A 25,205-nucleotide genomic window follows, 5' to 3' on the forward strand; every position below is an offset into this window, starting at 1 on the left:
CAAATCCTCTGAGTTTCATCTGGGAACCACACTCATTTGCACATTATTGCTCTTTAAGCCACATCAGCTCCTCTCATACAAGGCCTCTTCTCCAGGTTAACTTTCTGCAAAAGAGAGCGTCCATCCTTCAGGAAGAGCTGACCACCTACCAAGGCAGAAGGTATGGCCGTGATCAGAATGCCTGCTGGTCGCTGATCGGTTTGCGTGGTTTGCACGGTTTGCACCTGTGAGTCTCCTGTCTTGACAGTCAGGTCTTCATTAACATTCTTAAACATATCAATTTTGAAAAACAAAGGCTTATTTTTAGTAAATAGCCTGTCTTTGAGAAGTCACCACCTCTTGTAATCACAGTGCTTAGTCAGGACGATCAGAAGGAGATGAGAGAATCCGCAGGCGTCTGCAAGCCCGGGCCTCACTTGGGTCGTCAGGACAAGAAGTTGTCTTGCAGCCCGGTTGCAGGATTAAGGAGGCAGTGTGATCCTTTTAAGATAGCGAGATGACGCAATTCTTCGTGTGGTAGCCCACATCTCCCAAGTCCTGTGTCCCGTGGGCGATTGGAGCTCTTACAGATGTTCTCAGACCAGAACAGATAAAAGAGGAGGGGCCACTAACTGTGCGGGAGAGTGGGGGAGGGGAGAGGGGGGAGATCAGTGATTCAGTGATGTCACCACACTCCCAGCGACTCAGTGCCCCAGGTGTGCTTCTCAGGGAGTCACGGACCCTCTGTCAGAGGTTCCCAGAGACATCGTGACACAGACCACGTTTACCTGCTGATGTAGTCACACTGCCCCCCTCTCTCTGCAGGGAAAGACTGGGCCATTATATAGCATTACATTAAAGTAAGACCCTGTGCATCATGAACTTCCCAAAAGATGCTGCTACTTGGTGTAGAGAGGAGTTGACTCCTCATGGGCACAGATGATGACACTTTGATATCAGATATTATTTTTAGCCTCCTTCCATCCAGCTCCTCTTTTTTTTATAAATATGTTTTTATTGATTGTGGGGAGAGAAGAAGGGGGAGGGAGGGAAGGAGAGAGATAAAGAGAGAAACATTGTTTGGTTGTCCCCCACACACGCCCCAACCAGGGATTGACCTGGGTACGTTCCCTGACTGAGAATCACACCACCACCTTTTGTTTTTTGTTGTTGTTGTTTTTGTTTTTTAAATATATTTTTATTTCAGAGGAAGGAAGAGGGAGAGAGATAGAAACATCAATGATGAGAGAAAATCATTGACTGGTTGCCTCCTGCACGCCCCCTACTGGGGATTGAGCCCACAACCCAGGCATGTGCCCTGGTTCACAGGTCAATGCCCAACCACTGAGCCACACCAGCCAGAGCCTATCCAGGGCCCGTCCAGCTCCTCTTGAATGAAAACATATTTTATAACTGACATACCCATTAGATCTAGAGCAGGTCCTAACTGAGATTTCGGATTTCCAGGTAACTGTGAGGATTCACCCGAGTAACAGAGCATAGATGGCTTCCGTGTCCAGGCTGTTCTGTGGACTGCTAGCAGGTTTGAAGATTTGGATAGTGTGACGTAAACTGTGAGATCAGTGGCACTTTTTTAATACTTAAGTGTAATTAAGATCATAAAAACATGCATCACTCATATACTACTAGGGTGGTTTAATTTGTGTCTGCCTAAGTTATTTTTTTAACACTCCTTTATCTTTTATCTTCATACTGTGTGTTTGAGTGTGTTCTGAGAATTGCTTATATTGGGAAAAGAAATGATTTCCTATAATTTGTCTGATTAATGCTATCACATAGAATTTTACCTGTTGCATATGATCAAAATCACGTTTTGTAGTATCATATCAAAATTTTTAACATGTTTACATTTTTTCATGTTCGTATTCATATTTTATTAAAGCATTGTTTTCTACTTGTCAATTTTATTTCTACATTTTGTTGCATCTCGTTTGCTAAAACAGATATGACATGTGCATGGTATTTTTCCCTAGAAAGTACTGACAATCTCAAATTATACTGGGGGGCCGGGGGGGATTCCTTCTGTCGTGGCAAGGATCATATCCATAAGCGGTGTGTTTATTTAGGTTAAAACCCCCTGGGTTGCCTGTCCAAGTATTTGTCATGTTGGTCTCTAAGCTGATCCAGGGGCAGAAGAGTGTAAGAATTTTAGGAGCAGCTGTGGTTTTATTGTGACTTCCTTGATCTCTCTCTCATGGTGGTGGTTTTCATTATGATATTAGTGGGAGCACGTGGGCAAGGACACCCAACACACCGGCAAGTGTTGGCACCATGACCTGCGATGGGTCCGGTGGATCCCGTTTTCACGGTGAGGTAATGTGGTCTTGCTCCCAGGCGTGGATGCTTCTGGCACTGCCCGAGGCCAGTGAGCTGTTCAGTGCGATTGGTTAGCCCTGATTTGCAGAGGAAATTGTGAGCTGCGGTGGACGGATGCTCACTGTGCTTTGGACTGCACTGTGGTGTGCGCAGGGCCCTTTGAGGCACTAAACGCCTGGACCGGGGGCGGGGCTGTCATCGTTGGGGCTGCCATAAAGGACAAGGCCAGACTTTTATTTACACTTCTTCAAAATGCTTTTCTCTTTCCCACGCCCAGTTCTATTGTTTGCTGCCCAAGGATTAATTACCCTCTTTTGCACTGTAACTGAGACATGGAGACGATAAGGAAGCCACTTCCAAAGCCAGGGCCATGAAACGCTGCCTCACGGCCAACAGTGGGAGGCCTGGCATTCTGGCACGAAGTCATGGGTGCCCGTCAGCTCTCTGCCTGGTCATGTTCACCCTGACTCCTCCTCCAGAAATGTGTTTCCACCCTTCAAAAGATGAGATTTTTCTTGCATATACAATAAATCATAGTCCAGCTTAAAAATTATCCAGGTGACAGCAAGATTATAGCAGATGCTGTTAAAACCGCCCGTCCAATGAGGACCATGATCTCAGACTAGGATTTAGTACTCGCAGGGAAAGATTACGGCCACGTGATTAATTTAACTGCTTCTCTACAGATTGTGAAAAGTGGGTTGAAGCTCACCAGATCTCACTAGTATGGTTGTTAGCGGCGTGTCGTGAAAACCTTTGTGAGTTGCATTGTGTGCTGGACTTGGAACTTCCACTCCAGAATATTTGTTTTCCATGAGTAAATATCAGTAGGTGTTTTGGAAGATTGCCTGCTATTCTTTCTTTTCCTTATTTCAAGGGTTATGAAATTACAAACACTGGTGAACCTTTGACATTCCCCAGATCCTGTTTCCTCGCCGAAGTGTGTCTTATACATCTGGGAGTAGACGGCTGAAACTTTAGGTCAGCTTGATTGTATGTGATAGGAATACGGGGCTGACACTAATGTTTCTGTGAAGTTCCTCTGACAAAGGAAGAGAAAGGAAAGTGACGCTTGGCATGTTTAAAATTCCTTACAGAATTGAGCACTGAATACATAAATGGCTACTGAAAGAGAAGGCAAGTGCTTAGGAATTAAATTATAAACACCGTGCCTTATTATACAACCATCTAAGATTTCATCCTTTCTTTCATCTGCTGGGAGATCAGTTGTTCATCACAAGGACCTAATTTAGTTCCATTTCAAGTTCCTATTGGCTGCTGCACCTGGGTCGTCCACCTGTGCTTTTTCCATCTCAACACGCGATTGTCAACAGGTAGTGGTTAGTACGGCCTTGGCAGCAAGCTGAGCCGAAGGAGAGATGTGGGGTCACAGTGGTCTCGGTGTGTGTTCCTGTCCAGCTGCGGGATGGGGCATGGGAAGGGTTACCATGACGTTAGCTGTCAATCACCTACGTGTCTGTTGGAGTCTGCCATTCCTGCGTCACCAGGCAGGGAGCCCCTGCAGGGCACTGACCTCCCCACACAACAGTCAGCTCCTCAGTGGGCAGCCCTCCAGGGCACAGTGGGGGAAAGGAGAACTGAGGGGGGTAGAGAGGATGGACGGGCTTGCTTTGGAGTTTGTACAAAAGAATTGAGTTGTGACGCCAAGTCAACAGCTCAGATTCAAACATGATCCTGTAAAGTCACATATTAATAGTGATTTTTTCAGAAAAGGCATATGCTTATAGTGGTGGGCAGCTTCATTAAGGGAATCTGCAGAGAAAGTGCAGAAGAAGAGCTGAGTTTGAATGAACAATTAACAGCCCTCTTATTGAAGTGCATCGCCATCCTCGAAGGTCTTTCTCCGAGTAGAAAGGAAAGGTAAAACATCAAAACTGGGGGGAGAAAAGTTTCAGAACACAAGGTCATTTTAACTCGTGCTTTCCTTTCAAGAACTGTCTCTTCTCAGCTTTCATATTCTGTTCAGAAAGGTCGTCTCTTTTAAGCCTTGTCATTACAGACAGTTTGTTCTTTAAAGTGGATTATCAAAGGGTGTAGAAATTGCAAGTTACTGAAACTAAAATGCGTGATCAATTTTAAGTCTGCTAACTAAAGCTTCCTTAAAACGGGGTGTCTTATGTCCTGGCAGCCCCTTTGATAAAACCAGAAAGAGGCACATGGTTGGTCAGTTCAAAGTGGGCAAAGAAGATAATTAGATAAAACTTCTTTTCAACTATTGAAGTGGCTCTTGGATGTGGAGACTTGATTAAGAAGCTGTGGCGTAGGCTGGAATGGTTTTTGAAAAGTAAAAATTTTGATCCCAGATTTTGACCTGTATGAACATTCTTCACTATATTGTTTTAAGAACAGAATCAAACTTCTGCTCATACTATGTACCTCTCATATGGAGGAAGAGAAACGGCACTCGTCACATAAGCCTGGAGGGGTTTTAAAATCTGGGTCCCTCATCAATATCTAGATCCATTGAAAATTCCATCTTCAGACATTTCCATTTTAAGCCAGGATTTCTATCAGGCGAAGGGTTTAACACCGAAGGCCCAAGATGTTGCTGTAGACCAAGCATGTCAAACTTGCGGCCCGCCAGCCATGAGTTTGACATGCTTGCATAGATGCTGCTGCTTTTAGAACTGAGCTTAGCCTGAACATCAGGCTAATAAATGCGCTTCTGTCCTCTCCGGGAGTCTCCCGTTCAAGAGAGGTCTCGGGGAGCACAGCTCGCTGGACACAGACCTGGTGGAGCAGAAAGAGAGGGCTCGCTGGTGAGCAGCCTGACACGGGAGTTAGCTAATGTGCGGTGGCGTGAGTGGCACCGTTGTGTCCCAACTCCTCACTTCAGCGGGAAGGAAGGAGTTCACAGGTGGAGACCACCAATTAGCTTGGTGTCCTTGGGCGGCTTTCTTCACCAATCTGGACCTCACTTCTCTAACCTATAACATACAGGGTTACCACTAGATCACTATCTCCCAGACCAGTGGTTGGCAAACTGTGGCTCGAGAGCCACATGCGACTCTTTGGCCCCTCGAGTGTGGCTCTTCCACAAAATACCACATGCGGGTGCGCACGTACAGTGCGATTGAAACTTCGTGGCCCATCTGCAGAAGTCAGTATTTTGTGGAAGAGCCACACTCAAGGGGCCAAAGAGCTGCATGTCGCTCCCGAGCCGCAGTTTGCCGACCACTGCCCCAGACTCTACGCTTTACCCCTCTCCTTCACTGTTTCTCGAACTAGTTTTCCATCAGCCCTGTCCTGTATGATTTGTCTCACATTTAGAAAGGATGGCGCACTGTATCCCCCCTTGAAGAAGCAGATCTATGTCACTCAGTCATTCATTTAAGAAGTAGTGATTGGTTGCCTATGTGCTACACAGCACATTAACCACCTCCAATTTAGTGGCTTAAAACAATCACTGACCATCTCTCTCGGTGCTGAGATTCACTGGCTCAGCCAGGCCGTTCTCACTGGGTGTCAAGCCACGGCAGCCAGATGTTGGCAGGGGCAACAGTCACAGGGGGCTCCCTCACGGGGTGGCTGCCGGGAGACCCTCAGGAGGCCAGACGTGGCAGCCACCAGCCACAGAAAGCCTGGGCCCGGCGAAGGCACAGCCTCACTCCTGCTGGATTCTGTCAGAGACGGAGCCCGCCGGCGTCAGGGGTGAGGACACGGGCCCGGCAGTGTCACAGGATCTGGGGCCATCTCGAAGCTGCCACACCCTGTAGGAAAGAAACCTGCCTTTCTTGCACCTGGAATCTGTCCTAAAACTATTTGGTCCATGGAATCATTTTTCTGGGGTCCACGTATTTTATGATATAGGTTTCTTCGAAATATTGATTCGAGAAGCCGAAATCTAGGTGATGGCTAGAAAGTGTCTTCCTCAAAACCCTGCGAATTTGTGTTTAGTTCTGCAGTCGCGGGTTGAATGATGGACTTGGAAACACTGCTTGGGAAGCCCCGCAGCGGGAGTTTCAACAAGGCCATGGCTTCCTCTGATTGCTTCCAAAGATGGTAGTAACTTCCGTTGTATGTTCCTCTCAGCTCCTCTCTGTGCGGGGCTCGGTACGCATTGCTTATCGTAATTATCACCACAAGTGTATCGTCACAAGGTCCACCGAAGCCCGCGCCCTGTGCTTAGCAGGTGGAAGGACCTGACCTTGATGAGCCTGGGAGGGAAAACCTCCTGAACCACAGGACACTTACCAACTACTTAGCCAAGGAGAGCATCACCATCCGGATGAACAATGCATCGGCCTCCCAGTTGCCGTTAGCTTTCCCGCTGGGGCTGAGTTCTCTCTTTATTGACTCCACTTAGCCCAGCTCCTGGCCCTCACCATTCTCACCTGAACCTGGTGGGGAGTGTGGACGAGGAGAGGAAACCTGGGCCACCGCTTTGCCCTCTAACTCTCCATTCTCACAGTCAACCCAGCCTGGTGATCAGCGTGTGTTTTGAAAGCGTCCAGTCGGTTGGTTTGCCTGGAGTGCAGCTCTGTTAGCCGCAGAGCCTGGCCGTCAAAGGGTGAAAGAAGATAGAAAAGACTCCGTTTCCTTAGGAGGAGGAAATACTCTCCTCAGTGTGGGAGACAGTCCTGAGAAGCTGGTACTTTTTGCAGAAGTATCTTGACATCAACTGAGATTTCTCAGAAGCGAGATGGCATTACCCAGCCTCGCCGCTGCGGGCTGACTGAGCTGTCATTTCCCTGACACCCGCCCCCTTGTTGCTCTTCAACTTCGGTATAAACTCGGTTCCAGTCCGGTTCCCCTTGAACACTTAGGTTTTCCCAGCTACTGCAGTGTCACAATCTTGTGTGAAATCCTTCTCAGAACCGATCGCTTGGCCCACGACACATCATTGTGTTTGTAATGAAAATATTTACCCAAGCCGGGCGCAGCGGTTCCTGCGAGGAGCCTGGGCGGATTGCCTCACCGCGTCTGCAGCTGCTCCCGCAGTTAAGGATCAGCCCGGAGTGATCCCTCTTGCAACCTGAGGGAACCTCTCTCTGACTGAGTTCCCACTTGCCTTATCTGATTTTCTCCTTCTGCATTTTTATTGATGCATTTGGGCATGTCAGTTTGGAAGCTGCTAGAATACAAAATCAGAGGATTAAAGGAAGTTTTTTTCTTTTGAAGTCCTTTCTACAATCTTTTTTGGAGGGTGTGTGTGTGCATGTGTGTGCACATGTGTGTAATTTTTTAATAAGCTAATTAAGATAGCAAACCTAAGCAGACCTCCCACCGCTGGCCCCTACTATTAGGTACTTTGCCTAAAACCACGTCATGCTCACCCTCTCTGCCTTTTCATGGGTAGAGGAGAAAGAGTAATTGGCGCATATCCGTCTCACATTGTAATTATTGTTCTCTCTGTGATATAACCTCTAACACATGAGGAGCATTTTCACTTCGAGCAAACTGGAGATTGAATTCAGTTCTTCAAAAGTTGGATAGATCTGCTCCAACGTTAAGTGCCCTGCAGACCTTGCAGAGTGCCTCATGCGAGCCTGGGACTGTGAGACGCACGGAGACCTGCTCCCTGCCTGGGAAGAGCTTGTGATCCGTGAGGGGAAATAAGACATGGAGAGAAGAGGAAGAAAAAAACCATAACACAGGAGAGAACAGGACGTGTGTGGCAGAAATGCCAAATATTATGGACATTCCAAGGAAGCAATAACATTTTGAAATCAATTCTCACAGGAGGAGGTGAGATCCTACTCTATCCCAAACTTGACCTTGGGATAGAGTAGGGTTTCCATAGGCAGACATGTGGGAAGGGCATGCCATCCGGACGGCAGGTGCTGGGGGAAAGGTGGGGTGAGAGGAGACTTAAGAGATGGGCTGGACTCAGGTTACAGACGTCAGGTCACACTCACCACGGCAGCCCGGGGCCAGGCCTCACCGTGGCTAAGGGCTGTGGGGTCAGAGGGATCTGGACTTGGGCCAGTTGCTTAGCTTCTCTGAGTCTCGGTTTCCTTATCTTAGAAAACAGAGGAAAGGGTAGAACAAGGTTGTGAAGATGGAATGAGATAATGCGTTCAGCGAGTCTAGCATGCAATAAGCATTTGATGCTGTGAAGGCGATTTTCATCTTCTGACAATCCTCAATAATTTCATGAGATAAGTGTTAGACTTGGGGAAACTGAAGCAAAGAGAAGTGTGGACATTTGCCCAAAGCCATGATTCTCACACATGGTGAAAGCAGACGTTGGAACGGGTGTCTGTCTCACTCACGCACTGTTGCTCCTTTTACCACATCGCATTGCTTCTGTGGGTGGGTGAGGAGCGGCTCAGACTTTATAAGCAGCAGGGAGCAAAGGGAGGGTTTTGAGCAGGGGAGTGACACTATCAGAAATTGCGACAGAGCATTTGCCTAACCACCCCACGAGCAAGACCGTTCGGAGGAGATAAGAGCTGGAGGCAGAGGGAACAGTGGGAAATGTGTGCAGGAGCCTAATAAGATGGGCCCCATCCCATGGAAGGAGCATCTGTCTGTGGACAGAAAGTAGGTCAAAGGTTCAGGAGCTACCGCGGCACCTGAATGAATGAGATGACTGTGCAAGAGAAAGAAACAAATGTGAGGCCAAGGTTTCCAGCCTAAAAAGATGCAGGGGAGAGATTTGAGCCGGGGGGGGGGGGGGGGGGGGGCGGTGAAGAATGATGAGCTTGGGTTTAGACATGTACTGAGCTTCATCGGGGAACTGGAAGCCCAGGTCGGGGCCCAGAGATTCATCAATTGTGAACATTGGGTGAGAGCTGATGTGGAGACAGCTGCTGGTTTCACCAAAAAGCGGGGAGGTTGAGGGGAAAACTGGAAATGAGAGGACGAGTAATAGGAGGGGGCCAGGAGCGAGTCACCATCTGGGAGGCTAAGAAAAGACTTCATTAGAAGTTTATAAAAAAGAAGCAGGGTAAGGGGAGTGCTGGTTGTAGGGAGATGCAGGGTGCTTCTAGGATGGCTAGGAAGATCCTTGAATTTGTCCTTGAGGAAGAAGCCAGGGGGTGCAATGAATTAGAGGCAAAGATCTGAATTCCTTGAGGCTCCAAACAGGAGGGTGTGGCACCCCAGACACCTGCAGTCCTGAGAGGAGAGGGGAGAGAAGGTTTCCTCCCTCAGTTCTCCGGGTCAGTTTGCACTTGGCAGTGGTCCCACCGGAGGGTAACCGCAGGAAAGCACCGGAGCTTGTACAGCAGGCCATGCGAGCGGGTCTCCGGCATTATTCTGGAAGTTTAGGGAAATGTTTTTGAACGTTCAGCTCTTGTCTCATCTATAGTTAGCACCCATCTGTAAATTTTGCAGAGTTGCTAAATGAAGTTAACCATTTTGCAAACTTGCCCTCTGGATAAGACATGATAATAAAATGGATTGTTCTTAAGGGACATGTTTCTACATTAAAGTAGTTTTGTTTCTGATTCTTACTGATACGGAATTATCATTGGTTTGCAGCATTTTTATTTTTACAACAAAAAGTCAACTTGATTTTGATATTTAGGTAGAACTTAACCATGAGTTAGTAGTCTACGTACTTGAGTACAAACTTACACTTTTTAATGTCCCTCTCTCCCGGCCCCCATAAAAAAATAGTTAAGAACACCAGGCACATGATAGGGATACATTTGGGGGTAAGAAGAGTGCATTGAAAACGGAGTAAGAGAAGGGCAGTGTGAGGGCTTCAGACTTCAGCACAAGGAGATGAAGCAACTCTTTTAAAAGGGAATTAGTTCTTAAAATTCTGTAAATATAGGTAAGACTTTCTTACTACATTAAAGCATTTGATAACCTGAATTTTTAAACAAATGTAAATGTTTACCGCAGTGCTAGAAGCTATGTCTTCCTTTTTTTTTTTTTATTTAAAGTTTGGTATCCATTTTTCTTTCATGCCAACACTGGAAGTTATTAATAGGGACTTAGAAAGAAAATCAGACCAGACATTATAATTCTGTCAAAATAGCTTAGATTGTGGGCTAATGTTAGAGGGAGGGAGAAAATGGCTTTTTTTCTAAGAAAAATTGAGACCAGGGCATTTGGCCACTTTATAATCTCTAGCGGGGGCATCGGCACTTTAGGTTTGCTGACTGTCCCCCAAAGAAGTGACAAAGGGAACCCAACTCAGCCCAGTGCCTGGTACCCTTGAGCTTTTAGCAGATTCAGTCAACTCAGGCTAGCCAGGCCCCAGCTGCCCCCTGACCCCCCTAGTGGGCATGTCTAGAGATGACTGTGGTGACTGTGTGCCCCCACTAATCTAGCTCCAGATTTCTTTTTCATAATATGCCCCTCCCCGCTACAAAAAAAGAAATTGGGACATAGTCACAACTTTATTTTATCTTATTTTTTATTTTGTTGATATTTTAGAGAGAGGAAGGGAGAGAGAGAAATATTGATGTGAAAGAGAAACATCTACCGGCTGCCTCCTGCATGTGCCACAACCTGCCCTGGGTGTGTGCCCTGGTCCCAAATTGAACTGCAACCCCTCAGTGCACAGGACGACGCTCTACCCAACTGAACCATACCAGCCAGGGCCCCGTCACAACTCGAAAGCATGTCCATGTTAGCTTGTCCGCTGCACAGATCAGCCCTGGCTCAGGACTGGGGCTGCTGGTGTCCCAGAGGGGTGCCTCTCTTCTGCACAGCAGCTGAGAGCAGGCTGAGGAATGGCAACGGGCCATTATGAGCCTGATGTTAGAACACCTTCCACTCTACTGCTGGGTAGGACGTGCTTCTCAAAAACCAGGCCCTGCGGGAGCAAATGGAGAGCATCCCAATAATATCGTTGAAAAGTCTTGGGTTTTGTTACTAAAAATGTAACTAAAACTGGGAGTAGCACTTTTTCTGAAAGGAGTCTTATTTCAGATTAGCTTCACTATAACACCATCTAAATAATTCCATTTTTTATATTTAGATTTATGCTATAATTCCTAGTTGGCCATGGTGATTTTGTCTGTGATTATGACCTTATGGGTAGTTGAATTTTCATTATGCTTTCTGACCAAAGAGAAGAGAAAGTATAATTCTCCTGTGTCTTTAGGCAAGTATAGTTCACAATACTTTGAGGCAAGAGCTTGTATTGATAGACAAATCCAATGCTGACACTTGACCTTCAGGCTAGCCTCTTAAACTCTGTATGCCTTAGGTTCACCATCCAGTGACAAGAGCTAATGACTGTGGGATTGTCAGATTGGCGATGTGTTTAAGATCTAGACGTCACCATGTAGAAATCACTTAAACCAGTGGTTCTCAACCTTCTGGCCCTTTAAATACAGCTCCTCATGTTGAGACCCAACCATAACATTATTTTCGTTGCTACTTCATAACTGTAACATTGCTACTGTTATGAATCATAATGTAAATATCTGATATGCAGAATTGTCTTAGGCGACCCCTCTGAAAGGGTCGTTCGACTGCCAAAGGGGTCACGACCCACAAGTTGAGAACCACCGACTTAGACCATCTTCAAAGGGAATCGCCATCTGCCGCTGCTCTAGACAGCCCTTAACATTCAGCAGCCCGTCTTGGTATCCATTCCTACTTTAAGTTCTTCTCTTAACCTGAGTGAGACCACGACTGACCCCCCAAACAGGTATTCACTATGGCCTCAATTAGTTGCATATGTGATCTACCTTTCAAGGTCAAAGTTAGTAGTGACTCATCTGACTCTATCTGCAGCTTAGAAAACAATTTTTGCAACACTTCGTTTAAAAAAATCATCAAGAATTAAAATGCTTTCATGCTTCACTTTAAGAAAAGCAAATGTGGTGTGTGGGTTCTTGAATCAACAAAAGAATAATGTTTGTAAAATAAAGCGTTTATTCAAAAGGAAGAGATATTATTTGATTGTAAGCACAATTTCGAAGGACAGAAGAAATACTTGAAGCATGGATAGAGCCAGTTCCTCGGTATAAGAGAATGTGATGAGCTCATTTGTAAAGGAAAAAAAAATGTAATGGCACATAGAAACCTCAGCAGATGCAGTGAACCCTGCTAGGGCCTCAGAGTCAGCGGTCATTTCGTCAGAAGATCCACTTCTCTCCTAAACACATGAGAACAGCAAGACATTTGCAGCACCACCTCACACGATGTCAGCACTTCCGGAGATGACCTTGTTGGTTGAATATCAGAGTGCAGGAGAAAGCATGAAGAATCTATCTGGAAGCATCAAAGAATTCTACAGGAAAGTTCATAAGAGGGACGATGGCATCCTCTCTCCCCCAGCAGTTACTAACCAGTAGATTCCTACTGCATCCGTGCACGTTACAGCCACAGGAACTATTCTCTAGAGGTGCCCCTCAGTGTGCACACAGTTCCAAGGCTCTTGGAGCAGTGAACAGAGGTCCTTTTCTGTGTAATGCCATCGGTCTCACATTTTAAGAAAACCCATCCCACCCAGTCCATGAGAAGAGCTTTCACAAAGGAACATTGATGACCTGCTGTTCAATTTGATTAAGTGATTTTTCTGAAATCAAAGATCATCTACCAAGTGGCCAGAGTAGGTCTAGGACCCAAATTTTTTACTTCAAAGCCCAGGCTCTTCCCCTGTTGCTTATTCTCTTCCATCCCAATAACGTGTCCAGCCGTGGGCAAACTACGGCCCGCGGGCCGGATTCGGCCCGTTTGAAATGAATAAAACTAAAAAAAAAAAAGACCGCACCCTTTTATGTAATGATGTTTACTTTGAATTTATATTAGTTCACACAAACACTCCATCCATGCTTTTGTTCGGGCCCTCCGGTCCAGTTTAAGAACCCATTGTGGCCCTCGAGTCAAAAAGTTTGCCCACCCCTGTGTTAGACGCAGTAATTTAACTTCGTGGTGCTATGAGCCAGGCTTTTTGTTACAATGCTCCCCCTTGGGCCAATGTCCACTTACTAGTTTCTTCAGTACTTTTTGTGTCTTAAAATCTAGAAAGGCTAAAAGGTCCAGCCCTTAGTGGCTCTGAGAACAGTGTCTGTTTAGAAATATGCTATAGGTATCCAAGCTTAATTTCATAAACCATCTGATAAGATGTTTTACAAGAGAACAGCACTTGCCAGAGCCCCAGAGAGTGGCATGTGCAAAAGCCTGCTCTTGGGAAAGAGTGTGAGAAACGGGGTGGAATTGTAGGCGTGCTGGCATCATTTCCCAATGCTCTCTGGTCTCCCTTTAAGGCCTGGGCCTCAGTTTTCTCTCTATTCTCTTCTGGGCAGTGGGTGAGGGTCTATGAAGATGCTATTGCCATACAATGCCAGCTGTTGCTAGAATTAAATAAGGAAGTTCTTTCTCTTTGGGATTCCATTTCTTTCCCATTATTTGCAAAGAGAGTGACCATCGAGGTCAGTCTTCCTTCCCCAAGGGGCTAGCCTAGCGGGTCCTCATTCCCACAAGACTCTAATAGTGGGGTCAGGGAAGCAATAAGGAGCATGAGAGGTGCATTGATGATGCAAGCCCTTGATCGCTATCTCTTAGGCCCTTTGTAACTCCAAGACTTTTGACAAAATCCTAGGATGTGATAAGTAGCTATACTTGGGCAACAGGAGGGAAGAGTGTGAAGCAACCGGACAGATCCTTGCCATCCAACCAGATCACCTCCCATGGGAACGTCATTGAACCTCGATGCCTGCCATCAAATCGACTCGAGACGCACAAGGATTGGCCTTCTCATTGCCAACGCCTGATTTTCCGTTTGGAGGCGATGGAAGCACATCTGCGGGACGTGAATGGCATGTGGCGGGCTCCGAGATGTCACTCGAGATGAATAGAAGCAGAGCTCCTATTTTCCAAGTTTGAGTCTTTACCCATCCAAATTTTTACGTCTCAATTTTTTCTTGAAATAAAATGCACCAAAACAGCATCATGGGCAAATCATACTTCAGGCCAGCCACTCCTGGACCCTGTACTAGTCATCAGTGGGTCACTTCACCATGAGCCTGGAGCCCCTTTCTCTGAGATTTGGACATAGGTTGAAAAAAGGGGTGCAAACAATTCCTCGAGAGAGTTTGACCTTAGTTGCTGGCTGCGGTCAACAACAAAAAAACATGCTGACTTTGAACTAAAAGCATTCCGGTGTGGATCGGTTCTATTTGGAAATAATCTATTTGCTGAGGGCAAGACACTTTCACGGATGTTTCTCCCTGAGTCTTCACAACTGTGCTGTGAGGTAGATCGATGCCATCAGCTCTTCCTTCTAGATGAAGAAATGAGGCTGAGAGTTTATATCCCAAGAAGAAACAATCCTGGTGGTGGAATGGGGACTCAAAGCTGGATATGTCTGATAAACACCTTTCACTAACCCAGTGAGTGCGGACAGTACTCTGCTGCACATTAGAAGATTTTAACACCCAGAGGAAATCAAGTTGAGTTTGAGACCCATCAAGTTAACTATCTGCTTGAAAAAACACAACAACGCACTATAATCTTCAAAGAAAGATAAAATCCAGTCATTATAGCCTTTAAAACACAATGACTTGTATAGAATTTAAAAATACTGAACATGAAAGGAAACCAAAAATCTTATCTTAGTCAAAAGAAAAAGCAATAAAAATAAACTGACCTCAGTATGAATCTGATTTTGGAATTAGCAAACAAGGACATTGAAGCAACTTTATAAATATGTTCAAGGACTTAAAGGAAAAGATGGTCATAATAAACGTTAAAATGGAGAATTTGAGATGGGAAACAGAATGTTAAAAAGCAGAATCAAATTCTAGAACTGAAAGGTATATCTGAAATGAAAATTGTATTAGATGGGCTTGACAGCATATTGGAGACACTGAAGAAATGTCAGTAAACTTGAAACACAGAGCAATAGAAAGCATCCAATTTGAAGAAATGAAAAACTATATTGCAAAAAATGAACAAAGCCTCTGTGATTTCTGGAGCAGAACATGTTGTCTAACATATGTGTAATTGGAATCTCAGACATATAGGAGAGAGAATAGGGAAGAAAAAAACTAAAGAAACAATGGCTGGAAATTTAGTACATTTGGTGAAAACCATCAACTTACAGATCCAAGAAATTCAGCAAATCCCAAGCAAAATAAAAAGTATAGAGAAGCCCTGACCAGTTTGGCTCAGCGGATAGAACTTCAGACTGCAGACCAAAGGGTCCCAGGTTCGATTCCAGTCAAGGCCACATACCTCGGTTGCAGGCTTCTCCCTGGCCGGGACCTGGTCGGGGCACTTGCAGGAGGCAACCAATTGATGTGTCTCTCTCACATCAATGTTTCTCGGTGTCTTTCTTTCTCTCTTCCACTCTCCCTAAAAATCAATGGAAAAATATCCTCTGGTGAGGATTAACAACAACAAAAAAAAACTATAAAGAAAAGTGTGCTTAGGCACATCCTAGACTATTGAAAACCATATGTACAGAGAAAATCATAAAAGTCATGGGGAGTGGGGGAGGGGGGAGACCAAGGAACAATGTTAAGAATGAATGCTTGCTTATCAGAAACACTGGGAGCCAGAAGACAATGGGCCACCTATAGATGCTGAAAAGATGTCAGCATCCTTTCCGATTGTTTCAGAAACAGTCTTCTAACCCCTCCTCCCCTCTCTGCCCGACTCCTTCTGCAGCTTGGCTTGGAGAACACATGTGAGTGTGTGTGTCTATGCAATTTTATCATGCATGTGTCTGTTTTGTTTCTTTTCTTTCTAAGAGATCTTTATTAACATAAGACATGGTTTGTGCTGAAGAATTTATAGTCTGGTTAAAAAGACCAAGGAAACGTATAAGAAAAGTTAAAATATACACTTAGGAAATGTTTTTTGTTTTATTTTATTTTGCTTTTTTATTGAGTACAATTTCATGCAGTAAAAAGAACACAGATTTTAAGAGTACAGAGTGATGACCTTTACAGGTGTGTACACTTATGTAATCATCACCCAGACTAAGCTGCCAAACATTTCCGTCGCCCTAGAAGGTTCCCTCTGTCCTGCCCAGGCAGTGCCCACAGCCAGAGGGTACCACCCCTCTGCCTTCTAGCACCAAGCTCATTTGCTTGTTCTGCTTCACATAAATGGAATCATAGAGCATGTTCTCTTGTGCCTGGTTTCTTTCACTCAAGGAATCATCTGTGCGTTTTGGGCATGTGAGTGTTTGTATTTGTAGTTCATTTCCCTTTGCTGCTGTGTAGTATTCCATGATGTAAATATCCCACAGTTTGTTTATCCACTCACCTGTGGTGGGTATTTGCGTTGTTTCCCGTTGGGGCTATTGTGAATGTGTGTGCTGCGAATACCATCATGCGTTCTGGGTGCAGCACTTCCTCTAGGTCTGTGGCAGGAGTAGCATCAGTGGGACACAGGACAGACATGTTGACTAGATATTGCTAAACAGTTTTACAAAGGGGTTGGACCAATTTACTCTCCTTTCGGCATGTCTGAGAGTTCCGGTTGCTTGACATGCTTGTCAACACATGACATTGTCAGTCTGTTCCATGTGAGTCATTCTGATGCTCGTGTAGGTTAGCTCATGGTGGTTTTACTTTGCGTTTCCTGATGAGCAACCACGTTGTGGGCCTTGTGTCACCCCAGCACCCAGCACGGACTGGGCATGGAGCAGGTGCTCAGAGTTTGCTGAGTCAGCTCACATCCTACATGCTCTTCATGAACCTCCATCGATCTGGACTTTGCAGAGAAACCATGGGGCAGATGTTTTCAGGAATCGGACTGGGAAACTGGAGAGAAACAAAACCATCCCTGCCTGAGGCTCTGCCTTTGAAACAGGGACGTATCTCTGCATCTTTCTTCCAAGGGGCCTATGATTGGCCTTTCTCCCAGAATGCTTCACATTCCCTGGACAGTGAGATCACTCAGGACCATCCCTGTGCAATGGCCACGAGAAGGAAAGTGGCTATCCATGTTTATCACATCGTTGCCATGGCAGCACAACTAAGGGAAGAAGCCAGATCACCTGGCTGGACCTCCACGCATGGCCGATCTCCTAAGACATGTAGTCCACGTCCAGCAGCACCTGATGCCTCCAAGACACCGTCCACTCTGAGCCGCCGTGTGCGGGACAGCAGCTCCGAGCCAGGTGGCAGGTCCGTGGAAGCAGCTGCCTCTGCCTGGGGCCCTGGATGGGCACGACTGCTTTCATCCCCACCTGGATACTCATCCCTGTGCCAGCTGCCAGCCTGTGTGCCAGCTGCATTCCTTGAAGGCCCGTGTTTTAATAAGGCCAAGCACTCCTGGCATGCGGACACCAGGCAGGATTACAGAGGGGCTGGGCTCTGCCGCGTGCATTTCCACTTCAATGCGGCATCTCCAAGGAGGCTTTCACTTTCGAAGGAGGATGCTGCCCACTGGGCCATTCAGAGTAAGTAATGAGAAAATGGGTTCATAAAGCACATGCGAGAGAGAGAGAGAGAAAATGAGATTAGGAGGCTGATGTTTGGGCTGATAGTGCTTTTCTGGGCTCCAGGAAGAATAGAAGATGATTGTTTTTTAGGCCCAAAGGACATTATTCCCAGAACATGACCACTAATCCCATTGTCCTATTCTAACAGGTATTTTATCAACATGTTTTTAAAAGTTCCATCCTCAATCTGATGAGTTACTAGTCCCACTTTATAGGAATATTTTCAATGTCTCTGACAGAACTTGACTATATAACGATTATTTGCCCTGACACAGAAGTAGTGGGGTATGTTCGATATCATTTCTCTACCAGAGGCACAATTTGGGGGGTCCTCACTTTTAATGGCCCAAGAGCCGGTGCGTTCATGAGGAGTCCCTTAGGTGGTGGCGACAGCAGGTCAGCAGCGTGCTGAGCACCTGGCCCTCCCCACCTAGCCAGAGTCGAGTCTACCTGTGTGGTGAACAGGCAGTAAAACTTCTCCCCGAACCGGGGAAGGGGGCAGGGAAGTTCCAAACTGACATTTTTGTTGGTTAAGACTCTTTCCCAAACTTTCAACCTGAAAGGTTTTTGAAGAGTTTCAAGCATGTTTTTGCAAGACGTCAAAGAAGTAGAAAGGTTAACTATAAAAACTGAAGTTTGGCAGGCAGTATTCCCTGAACTCAACGCATTGCTTGTGGTATTTTGAAAAAAGAAAAGAATTTTGCTTTGAAAATGTCATACTCCAAAGAAGTTTTTGGAAGTTATTTCTAGGGGAGTTGACTCCTACTTAGTTGAATGGATGATTTGACTGTTCCTTTAAAGATATTTCAAACTGTTCCAAACAGCCTTTTTTTTTTTTGAACAAAAAAGACCTACCCTCCACCATGTTCCAGTAAAACAGGGGAGGAGGAAAGACATTTCTATTTCAATGGAAAAATAATAATTACAAAAATGTTAAAATGTTATGGCTTATGCCTGCTAATCTTCTCAAAAGACATGGAAGCGTATGCCGTCAGCTGGCCCCAGACAACACCCCAGATGTGAGGTGAGCCGTCAGGTGACCGCTGGGACTTCGGGAAGCATCTTTTCTGTGCCATCCATGTGCCTGTTCTAGACGAGAACGTTGCTGCTTTGTTCTTCCAGCTCAGAGGCCGGTTTCCTCCTCCCCTTCGGGAGGGCTGGGGCAGAGCCGACTGGCTGCCCTGTGTGGGACGTGTTTCCCTTAGCATCGGGGTCAGCCAGGGCATCAACGCTTCAGGCTTCAGTGCTCCCGGTTCTCCTCAGGAGCCGGCCAGTGGGAGGCACTGCGAAGGGAGGGAACAGGCCTGTGGCCGGGAAAACCATCCATGTGTGGAGGGCGCTGGTGGTAGAAGAGGATTGACAGTGAGGAAATGGATCCCCACTCTGAGCAGCTCCGCGTTACAGTGGGACAGCCATTCCCTCCTTCCCATGGATCATGATGCTTAGCATGTTTGTGCTGAGACTGGAGATGATGTAGCCCGACCTCCTCACTTGACCGAAGAAGAAACTAAGACAGAGGATGTAAATGGCTTGGCCAAGGCCGCATGGTCAGCCATTGACACGCATGACTGAACCACTCCCATGGCCCTGAGCAGTGGGCACTGTGATGGGAGTGTCGCCTGGAGCGCCCCCTTTGCCCTAGGTGGGCTTCAGCCTTAGCATCATGCCCAGCACACAGTAGGTGCTCGGTGCATGTTAGTGGAAACAAGACATCCTCAGCGTGCATCCACTCCTCCCGAAAGCCAAGGCTGAGGCAAGTGAAATGAATGGGGTCCAGCAAAGGTCCCCAAAAAGAGGCTCCTGTTTTCCCATTGGCTTCTACAGGTGACTGTGGTGAGGGGAACCTCTCTGATTGGTGCCGTTTATTAGAGCCCACATCAAGGCTATACAGTGGGGCCTTGACTTACGAGTTTAATTCGTTCCGTGACGGAGCTCGTAACTCAAATTACTCGTATGTCAAATCATTAAAGTGAACGAGTGAGACACGTGATGCTGGGCTGATGTTGTGGCGTTCACGGTGACGTTCACTGAGCCAACTAGCGGTGGGGTATCTGAAGCTGGCTCATAACCGAATTTCAGCTCGCAACTCAAAGCAAAAAATCGGCCGAGAGATGGCTCGTATCTCAAAAAACTCGTTAGTCGGGACACTCGTAAGTCAAGGCCCCACGATATTTCGGAACCCCTCCTGGTCCATCCCATTTTCCTTGGTCAGCATCAGAGATTATGTCCTAGTCGGTCATTTTATATGTTTTTGGGGGGTCATGGAGCCCAGGCAAGGTCACGAGGGCAGATGGAGGCAGACTCATCGCAGCTGCTAGGGGCGAGCAGAGCTGCTCCGTGGGAAGGAGAGTTGGTTGCATCTCCGTGTGTGCCACTGCCAGCAATTGGAGAACTTGGTAGCATTTGGACTCTTCCTAAGTTAAGAATTTTTCCTTCCCCTTCATCTCCTCTTCTGATGCTTCTAGGGTCAAGCAAGGACCCACCAACTCTGCGCTTCCTTCTCCTCTTCCTGTTCCTGCGGGCTCATGGCCAGGGATGTCTAATAGAATCAGGCTGCGTTTCCATGCTGTACCAGTAGGGGCCCCTGTTTATCTCATGATGGACTTCAACTTGATCTGTCATGTGTCACTTCCGTTCATAGAACTAATCAATGTTCAATTCAGGCAATCCTGTGAGACTGTTTGTTTGTACAGCAAAGGCTTCCGTAGTTCTCATTCACCACAGCAGGTCTGCAGTGTCTGTGACAGCAGCCACAGCCGCGTGTGGTGTGGCTTTGGGCAGCATGCTGGACCTGAGGGTCTATAGGGAGACGCCGTTCCTACTCAACAGGAGCTTACGGTCTTGGGGCTCAATGGAACCCATTCATTCTCATCTGTGTTTGTGCACACAGAACAATTATTGGAAAAATAATGATGAGTATTTTGAGCCCTGCTACAATGTGCGAGACACTCTACACCCTACTAACCACAGCGCTTCTCGGGGACAGGGTTCCTCCCCGCTTACAGGCTGGAAGATGGAGGCATAGAGCAGCTAGGTGACCCGTCCTGGCCAGTATGTGACAGAGGGAGGCATGCAGGCTAGCTAAGAGCTACAACTCTGCAAAACCAGGTTGCTGGGGCAATGGCTATGCTTCCCGTGCGTCTGTGGGTCTTAAATTCACTCTTCCACAAAAGTGGAGAGCATTCTGGAATGTCCCCTGCCCCTCCCCCCTGGTGCAGAGCTCATGCACTGCACTCACCTGCTCTCCAGTAGGTGGCTGGGGGCTGACGGAGGGGAGCCGTCCAGCCTCTGCTGCTGTGACCGGGGCCGGTTCTGCTTGGAGGCCAGAGTCTGGAAGAAGCTTATTGAAAAGAACGCCCTGGCTTTGGGCCCTCTCCTGCCTCCAACAAAGCCACCTTTCCTGGAGCCAATCCTGACGCCGCCTCTCGCCACACACGAAGCCTTTCTCTCTCAAAGCGACCAGAGACGCAGGCCTCCCCCGTGGTTCCTGTGTGACGGGTCACAATGGGAAGGCTCTGTGGCTGCAGTCTCTTCTGGGAACCCTCTTGGCCAATCTGGGTTTAGCTTCACTTGGTATTGAACATCCATTTTCTCTCGCTGCAGAAATGTCTGTCACATTAAAAAATACATAGCAAGGTGTGAGGGGGGAATATCGGCACACCCCAGAGGGAGGTATGGCCAAGGGATGCTGAAGAACCAAGCCAGCCCCCAGCCCAGGTCCCCCAGAGCATCCAGGGTCTCCGGGCTGGACTCCCAGGGCCCCTGTGCCCTCCCGGAGCCCCTCCCACACGCCCCACTGCCCCGCCCCACCCAGCAGAATTACCAATCAGAAGCCAGCATTAGACTTTCTCCAAACCAGTAATTAACAATACTCTTCATAGCTTATCTTCCTTTTGTGAGGCAAGTACAGGAAAAGAAACATTTTCAAAAGTATTTTAGAAGGACCCAGGGCATCTTAAAGCTCTTAAAAAAGAATCCGGGCCCTCCCTAAGTCTGTTCCCCTTCCCATTACAAACATCTCCAAGCAGCTTCCTTCCCAGCGCACAGACTAGGAAACCACTGCGGAACGGAAGGTCCTGGAGCGGGGAGAGACGGCGAATGTGGGCCAGTCCAGGCTCACGGGCTTTTTAATCTTTTCTTTCTTGACAGTCAAACGGTTTGAGCCGCTGTAGTTTCTGGCAGAAATGCAAATGAAACCCTCTGACACAAGTAGAAGTTCCTGCAGGGTCTGCACAAATCATATTATAAAGCAGCTTTTATGTATCTAGAATAATTACACTTGATTTGAAGAAGTTTGTTTTCTGTTAAGCTAACTTTAGCATCGATTCTAATTGGGAGCAGATGTATCCTCGACTGGGCAGCATCTTTCGCTCACATATAAATATCAGTGTTTACGTCCATGTCCTTTGAGGAGATAATCGCAACTGAGGACATCCGCCACCCCTCACCGTGGCTCAAGAGACCCCAGTTTTGGTGACTTCTCATTGGCTAGGCCGGGGTCACCTGCCCTCTCACCTGGGAAGTCACTGCTCCAGCTCACCTCCTGTACCCTCCTCCCCAACAGCAGAATGGCCCAAGCCTTGTAGCTCCTTTTGAGTGACGTGAGTGCCCACATTTGTGAGCCCTCTGGTTCCTTTAAATCAGTGATTCTCAACCTTCTGGCCCTTTAAATACAGGTCCTCATGTTGTGACCCAACCATAAAATTATTTTCGTTGCTACTTCATAACTGTAATGTCGCTACTGTTATGAATCATAATGTAAATATCTGATATGCAGGGTGGTCTTAGGCGACCCCTGTGAAAGGGTCGTGCGACCGCCAATGGGGTCGCAACCCACAGGTTGAGAACCGCTGCTTTAAATCCAAGAATGGAAGCGTGACCTAGGAGAAATGAGGCTGCGGCTTTAAAGGATTACTCTCCGAGAAAAAGCTAGGCCCTGGGAGAGAAGAGCCGGCCGCCTTTAGAGAAAGTACCAGAAACATTTTCATCTTTTCACGTAAGCCTCTACTTTTCAAAACCTGCTACTGAGTTTTCCAGAGTGCTAGCGGAAGCGTCTGTACAAATAGGATAGAAGATATAAAAACCCAGGTTGCGGTGTTCTAAATCAGAACCCAAGACAGGCTCATTTCAAATCGAATCCTAATCATAAATGTTGGGGTTGCAAAGCAGCGCGTCCCCCCAGCTCTGGCGGGGGCTGACTGAGGGCTCCCAGGAACACAAGGATGTGTGGCCCCTGCCTCCTGTCTAGTCTTGAACTCAGCACCATGAAGCCCTGGGTGCAGAGAGCCCCACTCGGACCTCGTGGGCAGGCAGTGGGCAGACCTGCGTGCGGGCTCCTGGCTGCGGGCCCACCCTCTGCAGCAGGACTCTGGGCTGGAGCGCAGTCAGGGCCCAGCAGATGCAGCAGGGAGCTCCCCGACCTGGCGCACAATAAAGCCAGCTTTTATTTTATTTCTTTCTTTAATGAGGAGAGGGGGAGTTGTAACAAGGGCAAAAATGTGAGCTTTCAAATCCTCAGTCGGCAGCGTGTGCGTGTGTGTGCATGTGTGTGCGTGTGCGTGTGTATGCGTGTGTGCGTGTGTGTGTGCGTGCGTGTGGCAGAAAGGCATGGGCCAATGGTGCAGGGGCAGACACTGGAAATGTCACCCTACAAACCCGGCAGGACCGCTCCTCGCTCCAGCGCCTGGGGACTGCGGGGACAGGCCCTTCCCCCTGCGTTTTCACCCTCTTTGTGTAGACAGCGTTCCAAACGGGGCTAAATGAAAAGGAGAAATGAAACACACATTTCCAGCGTTCGTTAGCACTGCCCCCTCCTCTCCTCCCTTCCTCTCTCCTGCTCCTCCTCCCTCTCCCTTCCTCTCTCCAGGAAAGACAGGCAGCAGAATGAACCCAAAAGACCTGCTGTCTCTGGGAGCCCAGAAAGACTTTTTTTTAAAAAAGAATGGAAGAGAGCTGTGATGTTTTTCCTCCAGCGATGGGGCTCCACAGGAGTCTGCCTTTCCTCTCGGGCGGGCGGAGGAGGAGGACAGAAAAGTCCCTCTCCCCACCGACAGCCTCTTTGGGGGACAGACCTCCCTGGCCAGCACTTCCTGCGCATGGATGTGGGTCCCTTCCCTTCCACCGTGCATGCGGCCCCTGCAGACTTCAAAGCCCTCATTAAGCGCACTCTCATTACTTCTTCCACTTGGATGGGGGCTGCACCTCTCTGCTGGCCCAACGTGGCCCGTTCTCTCCATGTCCCAGAGGGTCTGGACTTGCTCACTGGGTTGTCATTGGGGTTTCCCCTTCCCCTTCCTTTGTCTTCAAGTTGGGGACACAGCCCCTTCCCTGCCCCAGCCTCCCTCCTCCTGAGCAGGCCCACAGTGAAGGATATTCACACCTTTCCCCTCCCGGCTCCTCATTCTTATGAAGTTTCCATTGATTGTTGTCCTGAGATTCCTCGGTCCAGTCATAGATAAAAGGATAATGACTTCAAAGGGAAGAGGGAAGAGTTTAACCCCAAGCTAAGAGAGTGGACAACTAGATAATTGAGGGTAATAACCCATCACAGACCTGCTTTCAAAGGATCGCCAGGCTGGGCTCTCAGGTGGCTTTAATTTTATTAACATTTGTAGCACTGGCTGGAGAAGACAGTCTGGAGTCATTAGGGGCTTCAAAGCGCCAGGTAACACCCCGGCTGCAACCTGACATCAATTTGTGCCTGCGACGCCCCCCCCCCCCCCCACAGCCACCCACCCTCAAGAGGGCAGTGATTGCTGGTAACCCCAACTCCTCAGCCCAAAACAGACCCAGAACCACTGGGGGAGGGGCGAGGGGATCAAAGGTCGCGCGTGGCCCCCACCTCTTCATGGGGGATATCCAGAATTCAAATCACATGAAGACGTATGAGAAGCCCCGAGGTTTCGGACGGTAGGAAGGTGTTCCTCCTCTTCCTCTCCCATTGTTCTGAGCCAGCTTTACAGAGGCAGCGGTCCTGGTTCCCGAGGACCCTGAATCTACCCTGCTGGTCTGGGGGGCAGCCGGTGGGTGCGAGGAAGACTTGAACAGGAGCCCCTGGAGGTGAGGTGAGGCCCCCACTGAGCCTCCTAAGTCCCCTCCCAGCCTCGGCCTCTCTCGGCCTTCCTTGCATCCTCTGAGATGCTCCCACATTCCATGGCAGGAATGAGGCCTGGCAACCAGGCCACCGTCTATTCTGTGAATGAGAACATAGGGCTTCAGGAAGGGGAGGTGACTTGCCCCGAAATCACCGGCTCATTGGGAGCGGCGGAACCAAGACCAGAGGCAGAGCTCGGAGTCCCACAGGAGCGGCTGGAGAATAAGTGGAAAATCACCCGAGGGCGACTGAACGCTGAGCTAGACCCGCCACCAGCATCTCTCCAAAACCCGGGGCCTTGCTGCTCTGCACACCTGCGTGTGGCCAGTGGCGTCCTGGCCACTGGCCCCTGGACGCCCCTGGTTTACCGCCCTGATTGCCCTGCTCCTCTGCAAGCTCCAGGCTGGGGGGTGAGGGGGGGGTCACCGAGGCTGTGAGGCCGCCCGGTGCCTGGCCTCAGGC

The 25,205-nt window shown here is 47.9% G+C and overlaps 1 protein-coding gene across 4 annotated transcripts in view; it reads left to right on the top strand.

The window, feature by feature from the left end:
• CEP112 (centrosomal protein 112) overlaps nt 1-1,817 on the top strand; it is a 296,853-nt gene extending 295,036 nt beyond the window's left edge. For all 4 annotated transcript variants that reach the window (XM_070394174.1, XM_070394176.1, XM_070394175.1 and 1 more), the window contains 2 exons: nt 96-160; nt 1,447-1,817. In XM_070394174.1, the coding sequence (XP_070250275.1) occupies nt 96-160; nt 1,447-1,450 (69 nt within the window). In that variant the 3' untranslated portion in view covers nt 1,451-1,817. The remainder of the gene's footprint in view (nt 1-95; nt 161-1,446) is intronic.
• The last annotated feature ends 23,388 nt before the right edge of the window (nt 1,818-25,205 follow it).

This window comes from Myotis yumanensis, unplaced genomic scaffold (assembly GCF_028538775.1).
Source record: "Myotis yumanensis isolate MYYU_CA2020_CCGP unplaced genomic scaffold, mMyoYum1.0.hap1 SCAF_16, whole genome shotgun sequence".
In the NCBI taxonomy this organism is placed as follows: Eukaryota; Metazoa; Chordata; class Mammalia; order Chiroptera; family Vespertilionidae; genus Myotis; species Myotis yumanensis.